Source organism: Aythya ferina, assembly GCF_964211825.1.
Source record: "Aythya ferina genome assembly, chromosome: Z".
NCBI lineage: Eukaryota > Metazoa > Chordata > Aves > Anseriformes > Anatidae > Aythya > Aythya ferina.
This window is the reverse complement of record NC_140299.1, coordinates 73,991,159-74,005,364: the sequence shown is the minus strand read 5'-3', so window position 1 is coordinate 74,005,364 and position 14,206 is coordinate 73,991,159. Positions and strand designations below refer to the sequence as shown.

Sequence of the window (14,206 nt, the reverse complement as noted above, 5' to 3'; positions counted from 1 at the left end):
TTCTCCTGGATATAAAAGAATTCCTAAGTATATGCTTAATTCTTAAGTATAGAAAAGTTTATTTTGGACTGCTGCTTGTGTGCTTAAATTAAAGGCCTTGCAGATATGAAGTCAGAGTCCTCATGTTCTTCCAGGTTTGTGCCATGTTTTCTCTGGATCCAGGTTTTCCTGCTGAAGCAGGGCTGGGCTGTTTCCCAGACTCTGCCATCTACCAGGAAACTGCTTTCATACTAGTAAATTCCGTGTGTTCAGAAATGTTCATGGGCATTCAAACCAACTGGCGCAGAATGTTCTGCTTTTGTGCTAATAATGTTAGCCTCCAAAAAAGAGCAGCTGCCTTGCCTGCAAGCTGCTTTTCATGAAGGGTCCATGGGGCACACTAATTCCTGAATTTTACTTGGAAATAGCTCAAAACTTGTTAATTCATCAATGCAGGTAAAGTTAGAGTCTACTTGGTAATGGTGTCTGGTGCTATCAGAGCCATGTTGATTTTACTGTTTGCTTTTAGTTGCTTTTAGTCCATCTTCCTATAGCCCTAGACAAATTTATTTGAAAATTATCAGCAATGAATATAGCCTTGACGGTGTTAGTGATATACTTATCAATGAATATGAGTCATTATATATAAGTTTCAAAAATAGTAAAAATGTTGTTGTTCTACTTTTTAGGAATCTGTGCGAAAGGCAGCAGAACTAGCCCTAAAAACTTTAAGCAAGGTAAAAATCTAATCTTGTTGTTTGCTCATGGACATGTTTTTCTTTTTTTGATTTAAGATAATCATTAATTTTCATCTCTCCAGGAGTGTCCTTTTTGCTATAGTCTGTTATCTTGAAAAGATATCTAGTATCTGATACAATGATGAACAGAACAGCCACCTGAAAGGCAATCTTAATAATTTTGGCTACATACCCTTCTGTACTTCCATTAACATTGGTGGAGTTGTGGTGCTTGAGGCTAATGCAGTGTTAAGTTCTGAACAGCCACAGGAGGGAGATACTGATTTTTTTTCTTTACCTTTTTTTTTTTTCCCCACTTGGGGATGAGATTTAAGGAAATGTTTTGTAACTGCAGTAGGTTGTAGCTGACCAAGCCCAATGGAATCTGGCATGAAATAAAGTAACCCAGTGTGAACTTTACTGTTTGGTGCTGTTGCTGACACAAGATACCTTGGGCGTAACACACAACATCACTTAATGTTTTCTTTGATACTCCTCTAAAAGGTTAGATCTGTGGAAATGGGAACAGATCATAAGAGCCACGTTTGAAATCATAACTTTCACAATGCATGCAGCATGAAATTGCAATGGCAAAAGCATGGTGACCTGGTCCCAACACATTGTTACCATCCCAGAATCTGTTCTGATCTGGGACTTGGTGCTCTGCCTTGTGGGGCAGTTGAATCTGTATAACTGAGACAGGCTGTCCCTGAGCTGAGAGGTCTTTTGGTTCGTCTCTTCATCCACACATGGATCTTGGGTGTTAGCTCTGAATTTGCCTTTTCTGGAAAGTGACTGTAGCTGGAACTTCTTTAGAAACGTGGCTTAGGATCTTAAGTGCTTCCTGGAGAGAAGAATGAATGTGTAATAGAGCCTGGGCTTGTTTTTAAGCAGCTGTAGTTGCAGTTGGCTTCTTCTGTCTGACCAAAAAGGTGTTTTAATGAAATATAAGCAGGAGGTTTTTGTGAGCTTGCACCACCAATTCTCATCCATTCCCAGGTTTGTGTGAAAATGTGTGATCCCTCTAAAGGAGCTGCAGGTCAGAAGACAGTAGCTGTATTGCTTCCTTGCCTCCTAGACAAAGGAATAGTAAGCACAGTTGCTGAAGTCCGATCTCTCAGGTTAGTTTTGCATCACGTACGTTCACTGGGGGTGAGGGCACAGAGACCCAGCTTAATCACCTGAATTGCAGAATGTTCTTTGTATTTGAAGTCACAAGTTTCTCCCCAAATCAGCCTTCATTCTGAACCCTTCTCTCACTGAATTCAAACTGGGAACTGCATGTATCTTTTGGGGACCTCCTGTTTAGACAAGTGACCAAGGTGTCTGCTTTTGATCACATTGTTCAAATATATTTTATACTGTTTAATGGTTCAATGTCTATTAAAACATAGGGAATTCACATGCTTGTCACTCTGTAACTTTATTCTTTCATTTACTTTGTGCACAGAAAAACAGGAAAATTCAGACCTGGAGTGTAGTTGATCTTCCCAGAAACAATTTTCTTTTATTGAACATAATTTTCCAGGAAGGTTAGAAAGCTCCAAACAGATTGTAGTGAATATTTCTTAAATTTTCATCCTTTTTGAAGTGTTAAAAACCCTCTGACACAATGCAGCCAGAGAAATCTGGTCAGTCTAAAACTGACAAATGGGATTTGAACAAATCTTTGCAATTTGTTTTTCTTGGGCAGAGACGATTGATTTCTCTGGGCTGACTTTGCCCAGAGCTTTCTCTGAAACATGGCGATGTGTTACTTCTTCCTGCATCTGTCTGTAGTACTGTCTGTTTGCCAGTTCCCTTTATGATACCCTGGCCAATCTAAGCAATCTTTGTGCAAAGCATAGCCTCAGTTGGAGGCTCATAGCTAGGGTCTGGTCCTGCCTAATCAGAACAATATACAGATTACTGTTTGCGGGTAGATTTATACTGGCATACCTGAGACTTGGAATGGCCTTTTTGTTGGTACTGAATGAGAGTGGACCAGAGATTTTTCAATTAAGTCTTTGTCGCTGTGTTGACCTTCCCTTTGATCTTTTTCCAGCATTAACACTCTTGTGAAGATCAGTAAAAGTGCTGGATCTATGCTGAAACCTCATGCACCAAAACTTATCCCAGCCCTGCTGGAGTCCTTGAGTGTGCTGGAGCCTCAGGTCCTCAATTATTTGAGTCTTTGTGCAACAGATCAGGAGAAAGTAAGTATCAACAGAGCAGAAATTTGGAAGATACAAGCTTCATTTGTTCTGTTGGTGAACAGAAAAATAGAAGATTTGGTTGAGAGATGAAGAAGTGGAATAGCTAAAGAGTTACTAAAATAAATGTACTCACTGGAATATGGATGGACATATTTTTTTTGGAGGGGGAGATGGAAGTGTGGGGACTTTTTGTCATTCACTAGACTTCCACATATTTCAGAAAGTTAAGAACCTTAGTAAGAGCTGTGTCACTATATGTCACTCCATGCACAAGAGTGAAACAGGCAAAGAGAAAGTCAGTGATAGCTATCTGGAATGCACCTTTACTGCCAAACATTGGCGGTATTTTTCTTAGGGGGTTAACTACAAGGATACTACTTCTTCTGACATAAATTAGAAGGTATGCCGCAGCAATATGGGCAAGAGCTGGGTGCTGTCAGTACTGTGTGCTTCAATCTCTCTCAAAGAACCGTATTAATTAGCAGTTGTGGGAAAGTAAATTAAACCCTATTGTTCCAGAGCAAATTGAGCAAATTTCATTGTGGGGAGGAAAAGGGAGCAAACTCTGTCCTTTGCCAACAAGAAGGGAGTAAAGAATAGGTCACAGTAGGTCTTTTTCTTGTTTTTTTTTTTGTTTTTTTCTTTTCTGTCTTTATTTCATCATGTCAGAAGTGTATTGTGTAGCTCCTGTACTCCATCTAGAACATTCAGCTGCCTCTGCCTCTGAAAGAGGAGCGTTCACAGGCTGAAGATGTTACTATTTCTTGCCTCGATGTATCTGAAATAGATTTTGGTTTCTGTTTGTGAGGTAGAGTTACTGTTGATACTGGCTTTTCCTCTGTTTTTGGGTTGAATTGATGTTTTCTTTTTTTTCCCACCTCTTATTTCTTTAGACTGCAATGGATAGTGCCAGGCTTAGTGCTGTCAAGTCATCTCCCATGATGGAAACTATTAACATGGTAAGTACTTGATTCAGAAGGGTTCCAGCTTAAGGTATGTTGTAGGAGAAAAGTAGGAATCAAAGTGGGAGCTTTAGGGAATTTTGGCTTCATTTTTTATTATCTTGCATGTGAATGTCTGTCCACCTTCTCTTTTACATACTGACTTGTATCATCCTGCGGTCACAGTTTGCTCCTCACAAGCTCTCCTGTACCTAACAGCATTTGGAGCTGCTGGCTCCAGCACAGAGGGAGCTGTGTTTTGGGGTCATGTGGAGTGCTCTCTATTTATAGCGTGTAAAGTGTATGGGGATAAAAGGCTCCATGAAAAACTGTACTCACTGGCACCCTGCAGGCTGGAGCAGCTGCTGCTGTCCCTCCTCCTGGCCATGCCTCTCCCCCTTCCAGCCAGGAGTGGAGACAGTTGGGCTGGTCCCCATCAGCACTTGAGATTTCTTACAGAAGGGGTGAGATTGGCATGGTTTCCCTGGAGTAGCATGAAGATGTTCTGGTTTGTGAGCAACCCAGAACAAATCAGAAGAATGTTGGGTTTTGTCCCAAAATAGGCACTGCTTTTCATCTCTTCTTTCCCTCTGCATGAGGAATTCTTGCTAGTGCGTTAGTTAAAGCTCTCTAAGAAACTGGCGTGCAGGAATTCATGGATTCTAGCAACTGGTGATTTCAGCAGGGTCACCTCACCACAGAACAGGGACAAGATAATATGCATGTGGTATAAGATATGTCGTGGTGCCCTTTTCTCTCCATGTATCAAACTCACACAGTTCAGCAAAAGACCAGCGTGGAGAACTGTGGCAGGCCTCTGTGGAAGCAAATCAGCTGAAGTCTGTCACGCTTATTAATTAATTTATTTATTTGGTCCCTTGCCTTTCTCTAGAGCTTGCAGTACTTGGATGTGTCCATCCTGGGTGAGCTGGTTCCTCGTCTCTGTGAGCTGATCAAAAGCGGAGTAGGCCTTGGCACAAAGGTATGCCTGTGTTTCAACAGATCATTTGGAAATGGAGAAGGGAGCACAGTGAAGTGTCAGTTTAAATATGTGGGGTTTTTTTGGCTTTTTCTTTTGAAGTGACAGCTTGGGTTTGTTCATACCATAATTGTTTTATATCTGAGTCTCAAATCTACCTACACTACTTCTGATTTTCTGCATGTGTGCTGCATTAACCTCCCCTGGACTGCATGGTTGTTGTATTCTGTGACAACTTAGTGCAAAATGTGGTCTTTGATACCTGTAAATCTTCCAGGCCCATCCATCCTGAGTGTGGGTCCTGGTAACTTTCTTCCTAATTCAGTTCTTGTCATTTATTTGCTACAAACTGTTTCTGTTCGTTGGCTCCCAGCTGATGGAGCAGAGGCTTAGTGAGCCTAGGTCATATTATACAGCACCACAGCAAGTATTAACAGCAATAACCAGAGGCTATTTTTTTTTTTTTTTTTTAATATTACCTTTTTTTCTCTTGCAATCTTCCAGGGAGGCTGTGCCAGTGTAATTGTCTCGTTAACCACACAGTGTCCCCAAGACCTAACACCTTATTCAGGTAGGGTTTGTTTCTAGTGCCAAATTTTAATTTTTTTTTGTTGCTGCTCTGTAGGTGTCATTTCTTTCCTATTCACCACTGATTTTTTTTATCACAGGAATTATTTTTATTTTTTATTTTATTTTCTTCCAACAGGCAAACTTATGAGTGCATTACTTAGTGGCCTGACTGATCGCAACAGCGTGGTACAGAAGTCTTTTGCCTTTGCTATGGGTCATCTAGTCCGGGTGAGTAGAGGTTTGAGATGGTTTTATCCTCTTGTTTGTTTGTGTGTTGGTTTGTTTGTTTTGGTTTGTGTTTTTTTTTTCAAGTGTTTGAGTGGTCTGAGTCTCTTCTCTGTTACAGACTTCTCGGGACAGTAGCACTGAGAAGCTGCTGCACAAACTCAGCAGTTGGTACATGGAAAAGGAAGGTATATTGCTTCTTGGATATTCCATCACAGAATATAGTGCATAAAAGGGTTCTTGATGCTGGCAGAAGCTGGTAAAGAAAGATTTCTGTACTGTGATACTTGCCTGCTGTTGTGGTTTAATCCTGTCAGGCAGCTAAGCACCACCCAGCTGCTCACTCACTCTCCCCAGGTGGGATGGGGGTGAGAATTAGAAAGGTAAAAGTGTGAGAACCAATGGGTTGAGATAAAAATAGTTTACTAGGTAATGCAAAAGCTGTGCACACAGCACAGCAAAATGAGGAATTCAGCTGCTGCTTTCTAAAATAATTGGTGTGTTATCACCACTATTTTCATCAAAAATCCAAAATGCAGCATCATACAAACCTCTAGGAAAAAAATTAACTCATCCCAGATAAAACTGTAACACCTTCACTAGCTGGGTAATTCCCGTGCACCATCATAAAATGGCATTCCTCTGTTTCCCAAGAGGCAGACCAAAAGCTGTCCAAGCTAAAAACCTACCTCACAGCTGTAATGTGATTGTTTTGCTCCTTCAGAGCCAGTGTACAGGACAGGCTGTGCTTTAACTGTACATGCGATGGGACGCTACAGCCCAGATGTAGTGAAGAACCATGCCAAACAGGTGTTGCCATTGGCTTTTCTTGGTATGCACGAGGTTCCCGATGAAGAGAAAGGAGAGAAAGAGGATTCTACTCTGTGGGCTGAAGTCTGGCAGGAAAATGTGCCTGGTAAGTTGCATTAAGAGTGGTAAAAGCTTTATGGGGTGCATGGGCCATAAAATATAATGTGTTCTGGAAATCCACTTTGGAAATAATGAGTTCTTGTACCAAGATATGTGGGAAGTTTTTTTCATTTTCTTCCTTGCTAAAGATGTCCTGTAAGAGTTTGAGCAGGTTAGCTTCTCTGAGCCTATTTGAAATAATTACAGAGCAGTCAATAGCTGAGGACACACAAACTCAGTCAGGAGGAACAGTTTATGGTTGTGAGGCACTTAATGCCACTGTAATGCCATCCTTATTGTGCCACAGGTAGCTGAACGTCTTCAGAAATTTCAGTGCCATGTTTAGGAGCTGCTGCATGCCCTGAACTTAAAGGGAACTTCAGCCCCTGTCTGGGGCTGGAGATCACATCTGTTTCTCTAGTGGTGCCAGTGGTTTTAACTTCAATAAATTAATCTACAATATTCTGCTATGCTTACTGTCTGTAAAGGAAGATCTGGATGCATGGTGAAGTTGTTTTGCTGGTTCCTTCTCTGACCTGATTTCAGATCAGATCCCTCAGTCACTAGAATACATTTCTGGAGTTTGGAAAAGGGACTGCAAAAGGGTTTTCCAGTGACCTGTTCTTTTTTTTTTTTTAACTTAAAAAAAAAAAAAAAAAAAGACATTTCCTAGAAACTGGCTGACAGTGTGTAGTGTCTGCCATGTGGGAAGACTGAGATGAGCTCTGTCTCTAGATTAAAAAAAAAAGTATCTAAAGAGGTTATTTGGAAGCACTTGGAAAACAGAACCCATCTTCAGTCAGCCTGGGAAGAATTCTTTTTTGTTTTGCCTGAAGTCTTGTAAAAATCCAGAAATCTGTAATTGCCCCCTTCCTTTTTTTTCCTCTTTCTAGTAAGATCAGACATTTGTTCTCTTTGTGGCAAAATTACAGCTTTCCTGTGTTTCCTCTGCAGGTACTCAGGGTGGCATCAGGCTGTACATGCAGGAGTTGATAGCCATTACACAGAAGGCCTTGCAGTCGCAGTCGTGGAAGATGAAAGCCCAGGGAGCAGCTGCCATGGCATCAATTGCCAAACAGACCGGCTCCCTTGTACCTCCACACCTGGGAATAGTGCTCTCTGCGCTGCTGCAGGGTCTGCCAGGGAGAACGTGGACTGGGAAGGTAAAAATGGAACCAGTACCCCACGGATTGTGGTGAGCGTTTGTCCAGCATGTGTCCCTCGAGGCAGGAAATGTGATGCTCTTTGTGGCAGAGGACCATGTGCATTGCTTGGGGAGCTTGATGTTTCCCCTGCGCCTGTGATACATAAGTGCCAGGGAAGATGAACAGAGGTGGCATAAGATTGCTTTAGGAGCTGGGTTCCCCCGTAGACTAGAATTACATGATCATCCAACATCCTCATTTGGAAGGGTCCCACACAAATACTTGGGTCCAACCCCTGGCTCCACACAGAACACCCCCCCTCAGGCTCCTCAGGCATTGTCCCCTCTAGGCCTTCACCATCTTTGTAGCCCTCCTTTGGATGCTCTCGTATAGTTTTATGTCCTTCCTATATCGTGGCACCCCGAACTGCACACAGTGCTTGAGGTGCGGCCTCCCAGTGCAGAGCAGAGCGGGACAATCCCTTCCCTCGGCCTTTATTTCCCCCGTACCTCTGTCGTTGGAGTGCAGAGGACTCCCTGGTGCAGCAGGACCCTGCCGTTTGGCTGTGGAGCGTATTTCAGTGGTATCTGTCTTACTTGTTGCAGGAGGAGCTGTTAAAGGCCATTGCCAGTGTCGTCTCTGCGTGCAGGTAAGGGTCTTGAAAAAGGTGGCACCCTCAGGGCCTGGGACATCAAAAAGGAGGTTGTTGCACAGGGTTGTTGCCTGGCTGGTGAATGGGAGACTCTACCTGCTCCTGCTTTTCTGCAAGAAGAGGTAGAAAGTCCTGAATGCCATTTTGATCTCCCATCAGGTTGTGAGGAGTCCCTATCTAATCCTTATGTCAGTGTGTGGGTCACTGCTGAGGGCTGGGAGGGACAGATGATGCTTCAGAGGGATGCTCAGAGCTAAGTGGTTGGTTTAGGGCTAGGAGGAGGATGTTGAAAGGCCAGAATTGCCAATAAGAAAGAGCAGATTAAGGGGAAGGATCAACACCTTGAAGGGGAGAAGAGAGAAAGAGGAAGAAAAAGAGTGAGGGAGGAGAAGCGCATTGAAACGGCATGAGGAAAGGCTGTGAAGAAATTCACGGAGAACAGACAAGGCAGGAGTGAAGCAGCACCCGAGTGCAGACGCAATTGCAGCGTGGGTAGGCAGTCCCGTGCCTGAACACGGGCACTGCTTGTGGTCTGTGGGGCGAGCTCTTTCAGCTGCGGGCCTGATCAGTCTCCGTCTGCCTCACGTTGCAGTGCGGAGCTGCGGGAGGCCGTGCCTGGCCAGCCGAGCGTGGGCGACGTTGTGCAGGCCGTCCTGAAGGAGTGTCGGAAGGAGAACCCGAGGTACAAGGTGGTGGCGCTGCGCTGCGCCGCCGGCGTGCTGCAGGCAACGAGGGAGGACCGCTTCCAGGAGCTGGCAGATATCGTCTTCCCCATGATAAAGAAGGTGACGGCTCGGTGTCTCGGGTTTTCCCTCTTTCCTGTGGCGTGCCCAGCGTCACCCCAGTTAGAAGTTGAGTCCTGGCTGCTCTGCAGGCAGCAGGAGGCTCCTAGGAAGCTGCGTAGAGCGCTTGTATCGAGTACCAGCAGCGCTTTGCAGCTCTGCACCTCAGAGAGCTGGCAGGGTGCAAGGCCAGGGTGGGCCGTGCTCACCTGTGCTGGCTGGGCACGAGCACTGGTGTGAACAAAAACTGCAGGGGGGCACTGAATGTGTGTCTAAGCATGTGTCTAGTCTGCCCTCATCCCCTGCTGATCACGCCTTCCCCACCTGGCCTCTGCAGAACTCCCTCGAGAGCACGGGCGCGGGTTTACCAAAGCACGACGAAGAGGACGAGGACATGAGGGAGAAGGAGGTGCAGATGGAGTCCCTGATCTGTGCCTTTGAGACCCTGGGCAAAGCGTGGCCGAGGAGCCCGGAGACACAGCGTAAGTCATCTCACAGCAAAAGTCAAACGAACAGGGGGAGGAGGGAGGGACCTAGAGACCACGCTGGGTATGGGAAGGCTTACGGGGAGGTCCACGGATATGTTGGGAAAAACAGGATGTCTTCATTAGCCCGCCAGAATGTACAGAGTAGCTTTTTATCTTTCAGCAGTTCTTAATGAGCGTTGTCCTGCCTTGATTGGTAAAGAGTTTTGGTGCCATTCACACAGGATGCTGATTTGGTTGCATGCCATGAGTCTAGCTCGGTGTCACTTGGAGCACAGCGCGAGGAGCATTTGAGGGGCAGGACAGGCAGCGTTTCCTTCTGCCTTTCCCTGTGGTGACCCAAGGGTAACTCAATCCCTTCGCTTTCCGTAGGTTGCTATCGACAAGAGTTTTGTAAGTTAATGTGCGACCGTCTGAAACTCAGCACGTGGAAAGTGCAGCTTGGAGTGCTACAAGCCATGAACGCCTACTTTCAAGGGTAATTCTCCTTTCTGCCATCCTCCTTTGATGTTTCTTCTCTTTGTTGCTTCTAACTGTTTAATGAAACCGTGGGAGACATGTGGTGATACGGCAGAGGTGTTTATTGGATTTTCAGGGGCAGCTGAGCCGGCTTCTGTCCCAGTGATACAGGGTGTCTGTGTTTGCTTTTGACAGGTTAGTGCTGTTTGAGGAGGAACACTCAGACCCCGGGGCTTTGAGAGAAATACTGTTGGAAACCTGCTCGTCTATCACCCACTCTTTAGGTAAATGGATGTTTTCCGGTTTGTAGTTGATAATGAAATGTTTGTTAATACATTTCCTCTTCAGGTGTTGGCTGGTTATGAGAATGCAGAACAAGCACAGGCTGTCAGATAGGGCTCATCCTGCCTTGCACTGCAGCAGATGTTCAGCACAGGATTGTGCAGGGTGCTGTGCTCAGAGAAGTAAATCCCTCAGGTGCGAGAGAGCTTTGAAAGGGGAAGTACAGGAGGAGAGAGGGCTCCTGTGCTGCCTCTCCAGAGCACAACTCAAAGACTTACAAGTTTTCTCTGTGCAGAAGATGGACCCTGCCCAGTCAGTTTGTTCATGATCTGATGAAACACAAGTTTTCCTCCTTCCCCAGATCAGTCCTGTTGGAGGTGCCCAGAATTTGCTGAGGCAGCCAGTGCATGAGGCTCCAAGGCTTCGAGGCAGTTTGCCCTCTCCCTCAGGCAGGCAGCCACAGAGATAAAAACAATACCCATGCACATCAGGCAGTCCAGGGGTGGCTATTACTTGGGTGGTGTTGCCACTTGCCCTGTGGCTGTAACAGTGCCCAGTCCCCTTGCAGCCACATGCAGCTCATGTTTCTGGTGTGCTCAAAGGCAGCGCCTACTGTAGAGAAGTTAGTACAGTCTGGTTTCTTTTAACTATTAAATTTCAATGGAGTGAGGCTTTAAGGAGATTTTAGTTCAGGAGAACAAATATTTTCATGTGACAAGCTTGTGCTTGACAGCATAGGGTTTGTTGTACCTGTACTTAATGCTGCCCTTTAAAACCTGGATGATTTTATAGGCATTATAACTTGGAAAAATAAAAGTCCATGATGCACAGAAGTTGTTTGTGATCACGCTGCCGTCATGTGGACTTTATTCCAACTCATCATGCGTGAGGAACAGTACTGCAGGAAAAGGGAAGGTGATGCACAAGGCTTAGTGGATATGTTAGCTGCTATTTGGTCACTTTCTGTCATTCTGATGTATATAATTGGGTCACATTGCAGACTGGCAGCATAAATTATCTCATTCCACTGTGCGAAGAGCAGTCTGCAGACCAGTGGTGACTGCTGTTTGTACAGTTAGTGTGCCTTCGGTTCTGAATCTGTTCTGTTGTTGTTGCTGTTTTCACATCCCCTAGAAAACAAAAGCTACACGTCCATAAGAACAGAAGCTTTGTCTGTAATACAACTGCTCTTCACCAAACTGCAAGGTGAGTCTTTTTCCTTGCCACATGGGAGAGTTGCTGTTCGGTGTAGAAGGCAGGTGGCCGTGCGGCCAGGGAAGGTGGAGAGATGCCTTTACCTTCTGGTTGCAGCACTGGGTGCTTTCAGGGTGGCTTGGGACTTGGATTTTTGTGCTTGGTGACTGAGAAAACTTGGAGGGGGTGGAAGCAGTTGTGGATGAAGTCTGGGTCTAAAGTGCAGTTGGGTGCTCCTTGGTAAAATGTCCAGCAGGGAGGGAGCAAGGACTGTGTAATGCATCCTCCTTGCGTTACATGCAGCAGTTTTGAAGTGGTTCTTCAGGCCCTTGTAGTCCCATAGTGCAGGCTGAGACAATCAAGTTCAGCCTGGTCTGAATCAGCAGGGCTACCTGTGCAGCAGGCAGCACGTGCACCAAGCGTCCAGCTGAATTTTCCTCCTCAGCAGCTCTTCTCCTGGAAGAGCAGCGAGATGCGAGGTGGTCGCTTTCAGCCTGTCCAGGGATGGAGGCTGTTGGTTGATTGGTTTGTTTTTGACAGACTGGTATTTACCATGCTGTCTGTCTGTTTGTCTTCACAGAAGCTAAACAGTGGGAAAGCCTGACAGCAGAAAGCAGAGAGCACCTCATTCATTCGTTATCTACAATGGCATCAGATAGCAGACCCGAGCTACAGGAAAAAGCATTTATATTGAAGAAAACACTTGAAAATCTTAACTAAGTTGTAAAACACAAACTATGAAGTGCCATGTAAAACAACAAAAAAAAGTGCAGTGGTCTGAAAACCAAATGGGAAAATGAAGATTACTCTGTAGCATGCATCATTCCTGGCCAAAATAAAATGCCTTAAATTCTGTTCCCCATTAATGTTACTTTTACTCTTTTAAGCTGATGATTAGTTACTGTTTTGTCAGTAAATACCTCTAATGATCTGCCCTAGAATGTTTATAAGTGTGCATTATAGAAAATGTCGAGGGCAAGATGCTTTTTCTTTTTTCTTTAAATCGGCAAAAGAATGTTACTCAGATCCCTTTTGTCCTTCAAAGCAATTAATGAAAAACCACCAGCACAGGAAGTGAAAAGCGTATTTGATTTTCACCGATACTGTGTGGAGATCTGTTACCTGGTGTCTGGGACTCTGCAGTAGAACTAGTGTGTGTGACCTGCAACGAGTGAAATGCTGCCTCTGATGAAGTCTGCGTTAGACTTCTGAGGCTTCCCAGGGGCAGGGTTTCATCTGACATCCACCTCTGCTTCTCCTGTTTGCTCCTCCTTTGCAGCCTGTTGTCTGTGAGTTACGAAAGGCAGAGTACTGTTAACTTCTATCCTTCCTTCTTCTCTGACCTCAGAATGGATTGACCGAGACTATGCCTTCCCCAGCTAGTAACCTCGGCCTCCCAAACTTTAAATGAGAACTTTTTTCCTCAAAGGATGCACAAGAGAGCACTTTACTGAGCTGTGTGGGATAAAATAGGGCCCAGTTGGTGCCCAGATGGAACACTGCTCTTCTCAAAATTGTTTTGCATGGACACTCCTCAGCTGCAGGAAAAAAAAAAAAAAAAGGAAAAAAAAAAAAAGAAAACAATCTTTTCTAGATATGTTTTTGAAGAGTGTTCGAAGTTTGCAATGATACTTTTTTTTTTTTAATAGTGGTAATGTTTTTTCCCCCTTCATGTCCGTAACCCTGTTCTTGCTTTGGAAACCTGTAATGATTTAGAATTGTCGATATTTGTAAGAAACTGAATCGTATGTCATTTCTCAGCAGCCCAAGTCATGCTGGTTTCTAGCAGATACTTTTTAATTTGCACTTAAGAAGAAAGATTATATCTGCATTAACGTGGAGTTAAATTGCTATTTGATGATGTGGCCATGCTGCCTGTCCCCTTGTTGCCCTCCTCAGATAAAAGACAAACCTGACCACTATAGCAACAGACTTTTCATCGCGTAAAGTTAGCACTGCACCATAACCTGACCAGGAGCAAGCGTACAGTTTTTTGGGGATAAATGCTCTGCTGATGGTGAAATAAAATCATTAGTGTGGGCAATATCGTGTCCATGGCTTTCAGCACGGGGACGGTCGTTTCGTTTCGTGTGGCCTGCAGCTCCTTTCAGATGCCATCTGCCAGGGAGAGAAGTTGTTCAGATAACGTCACCTTTCCTCCACGCCCATTTATTCAGGATCAGGTGTACAGTACCTACTTTTCCCTCAGGTGCCATTTCCCATTCAGTGTTTTCTGGTACTGTAACAATCCAGTTGTCTGACTTTATCCATGGGAAGGGAGGCATTAAATTCCTCCCCGCCCGGTGAGAAAACGTCTGCAGAAATGGGCAGAGCTGTCCCACTGTGGCTCTTGTGTAGCAGAAACCTCAGCGAGCACTAATGCATTGTACGCTTGGAACTGGTCAGCGGGCAACTTCTTGGTGCTGGGAGCTGGTGCTATAACGTTTTGATTTACACCTTGTTGCAGGGAGCTGCTCTTTGTTTACGTGTAGTTTGAACTTATGGAGCACAGTGTATATTTTAAAATTTTACTGGGCAAATCACTTTACGATATCTTTCAAAACTTGCTTACCATGACAGGTAGTGTCATGAGTGCTCTTTTTTTTTTTTTTTTTTTTTTTTTTTCTTTTTTTGTATTAGATGAATATTACCAGTGATGCTTTGCTGTAGCA

General features: G+C 44.6%; 1 protein-coding gene across 5 annotated transcripts in view; it reads left to right on the top strand.

Annotated features, from left to right (window-relative positions):
- The window catches only part of ECPAS (Ecm29 proteasome adaptor and scaffold), a 62,192-nt gene extending 49,798 nt beyond the window's left edge, over positions 1-12,394 (top strand). For all 5 annotated transcript variants that reach the window (XM_084503925.1, XM_084503924.1, XM_084503927.1 and 2 more), the window contains 17 exons: positions 669-716; positions 1,716-1,837; positions 2,761-2,911; positions 3,805-3,870; positions 4,745-4,834; positions 5,336-5,402; positions 5,538-5,629; positions 5,748-5,814; positions 6,351-6,542; positions 7,490-7,698; positions 8,286-8,329; positions 8,925-9,117; positions 9,452-9,596; positions 9,972-10,077; positions 10,254-10,342; positions 11,475-11,546; positions 12,115-12,394. In XM_084503925.1, the coding sequence (XP_084360051.1) occupies positions 669-716; positions 1,716-1,837; positions 2,761-2,911; positions 3,805-3,870; positions 4,745-4,834; positions 5,336-5,402; positions 5,538-5,629; positions 5,748-5,814; positions 6,351-6,542; positions 7,490-7,698; positions 8,286-8,329; positions 8,925-9,117; positions 9,452-9,596; positions 9,972-10,077; positions 10,254-10,342; positions 11,475-11,546; positions 12,115-12,254 (1,893 nt within the window). In that variant the 3' untranslated portion in view covers positions 12,255-12,394. The remainder of the gene's footprint in view (positions 1-668; positions 717-1,715; positions 1,838-2,760; positions 2,912-3,804; positions 3,871-4,744; positions 4,835-5,335; positions 5,403-5,537; positions 5,630-5,747; positions 5,815-6,350; positions 6,543-7,489; positions 7,699-8,285; positions 8,330-8,924; positions 9,118-9,451; positions 9,597-9,971; positions 10,078-10,253; positions 10,343-11,474; positions 11,547-12,114) is intronic.
- The last annotated feature ends 1,812 nt before the right edge of the window (positions 12,395-14,206 follow it).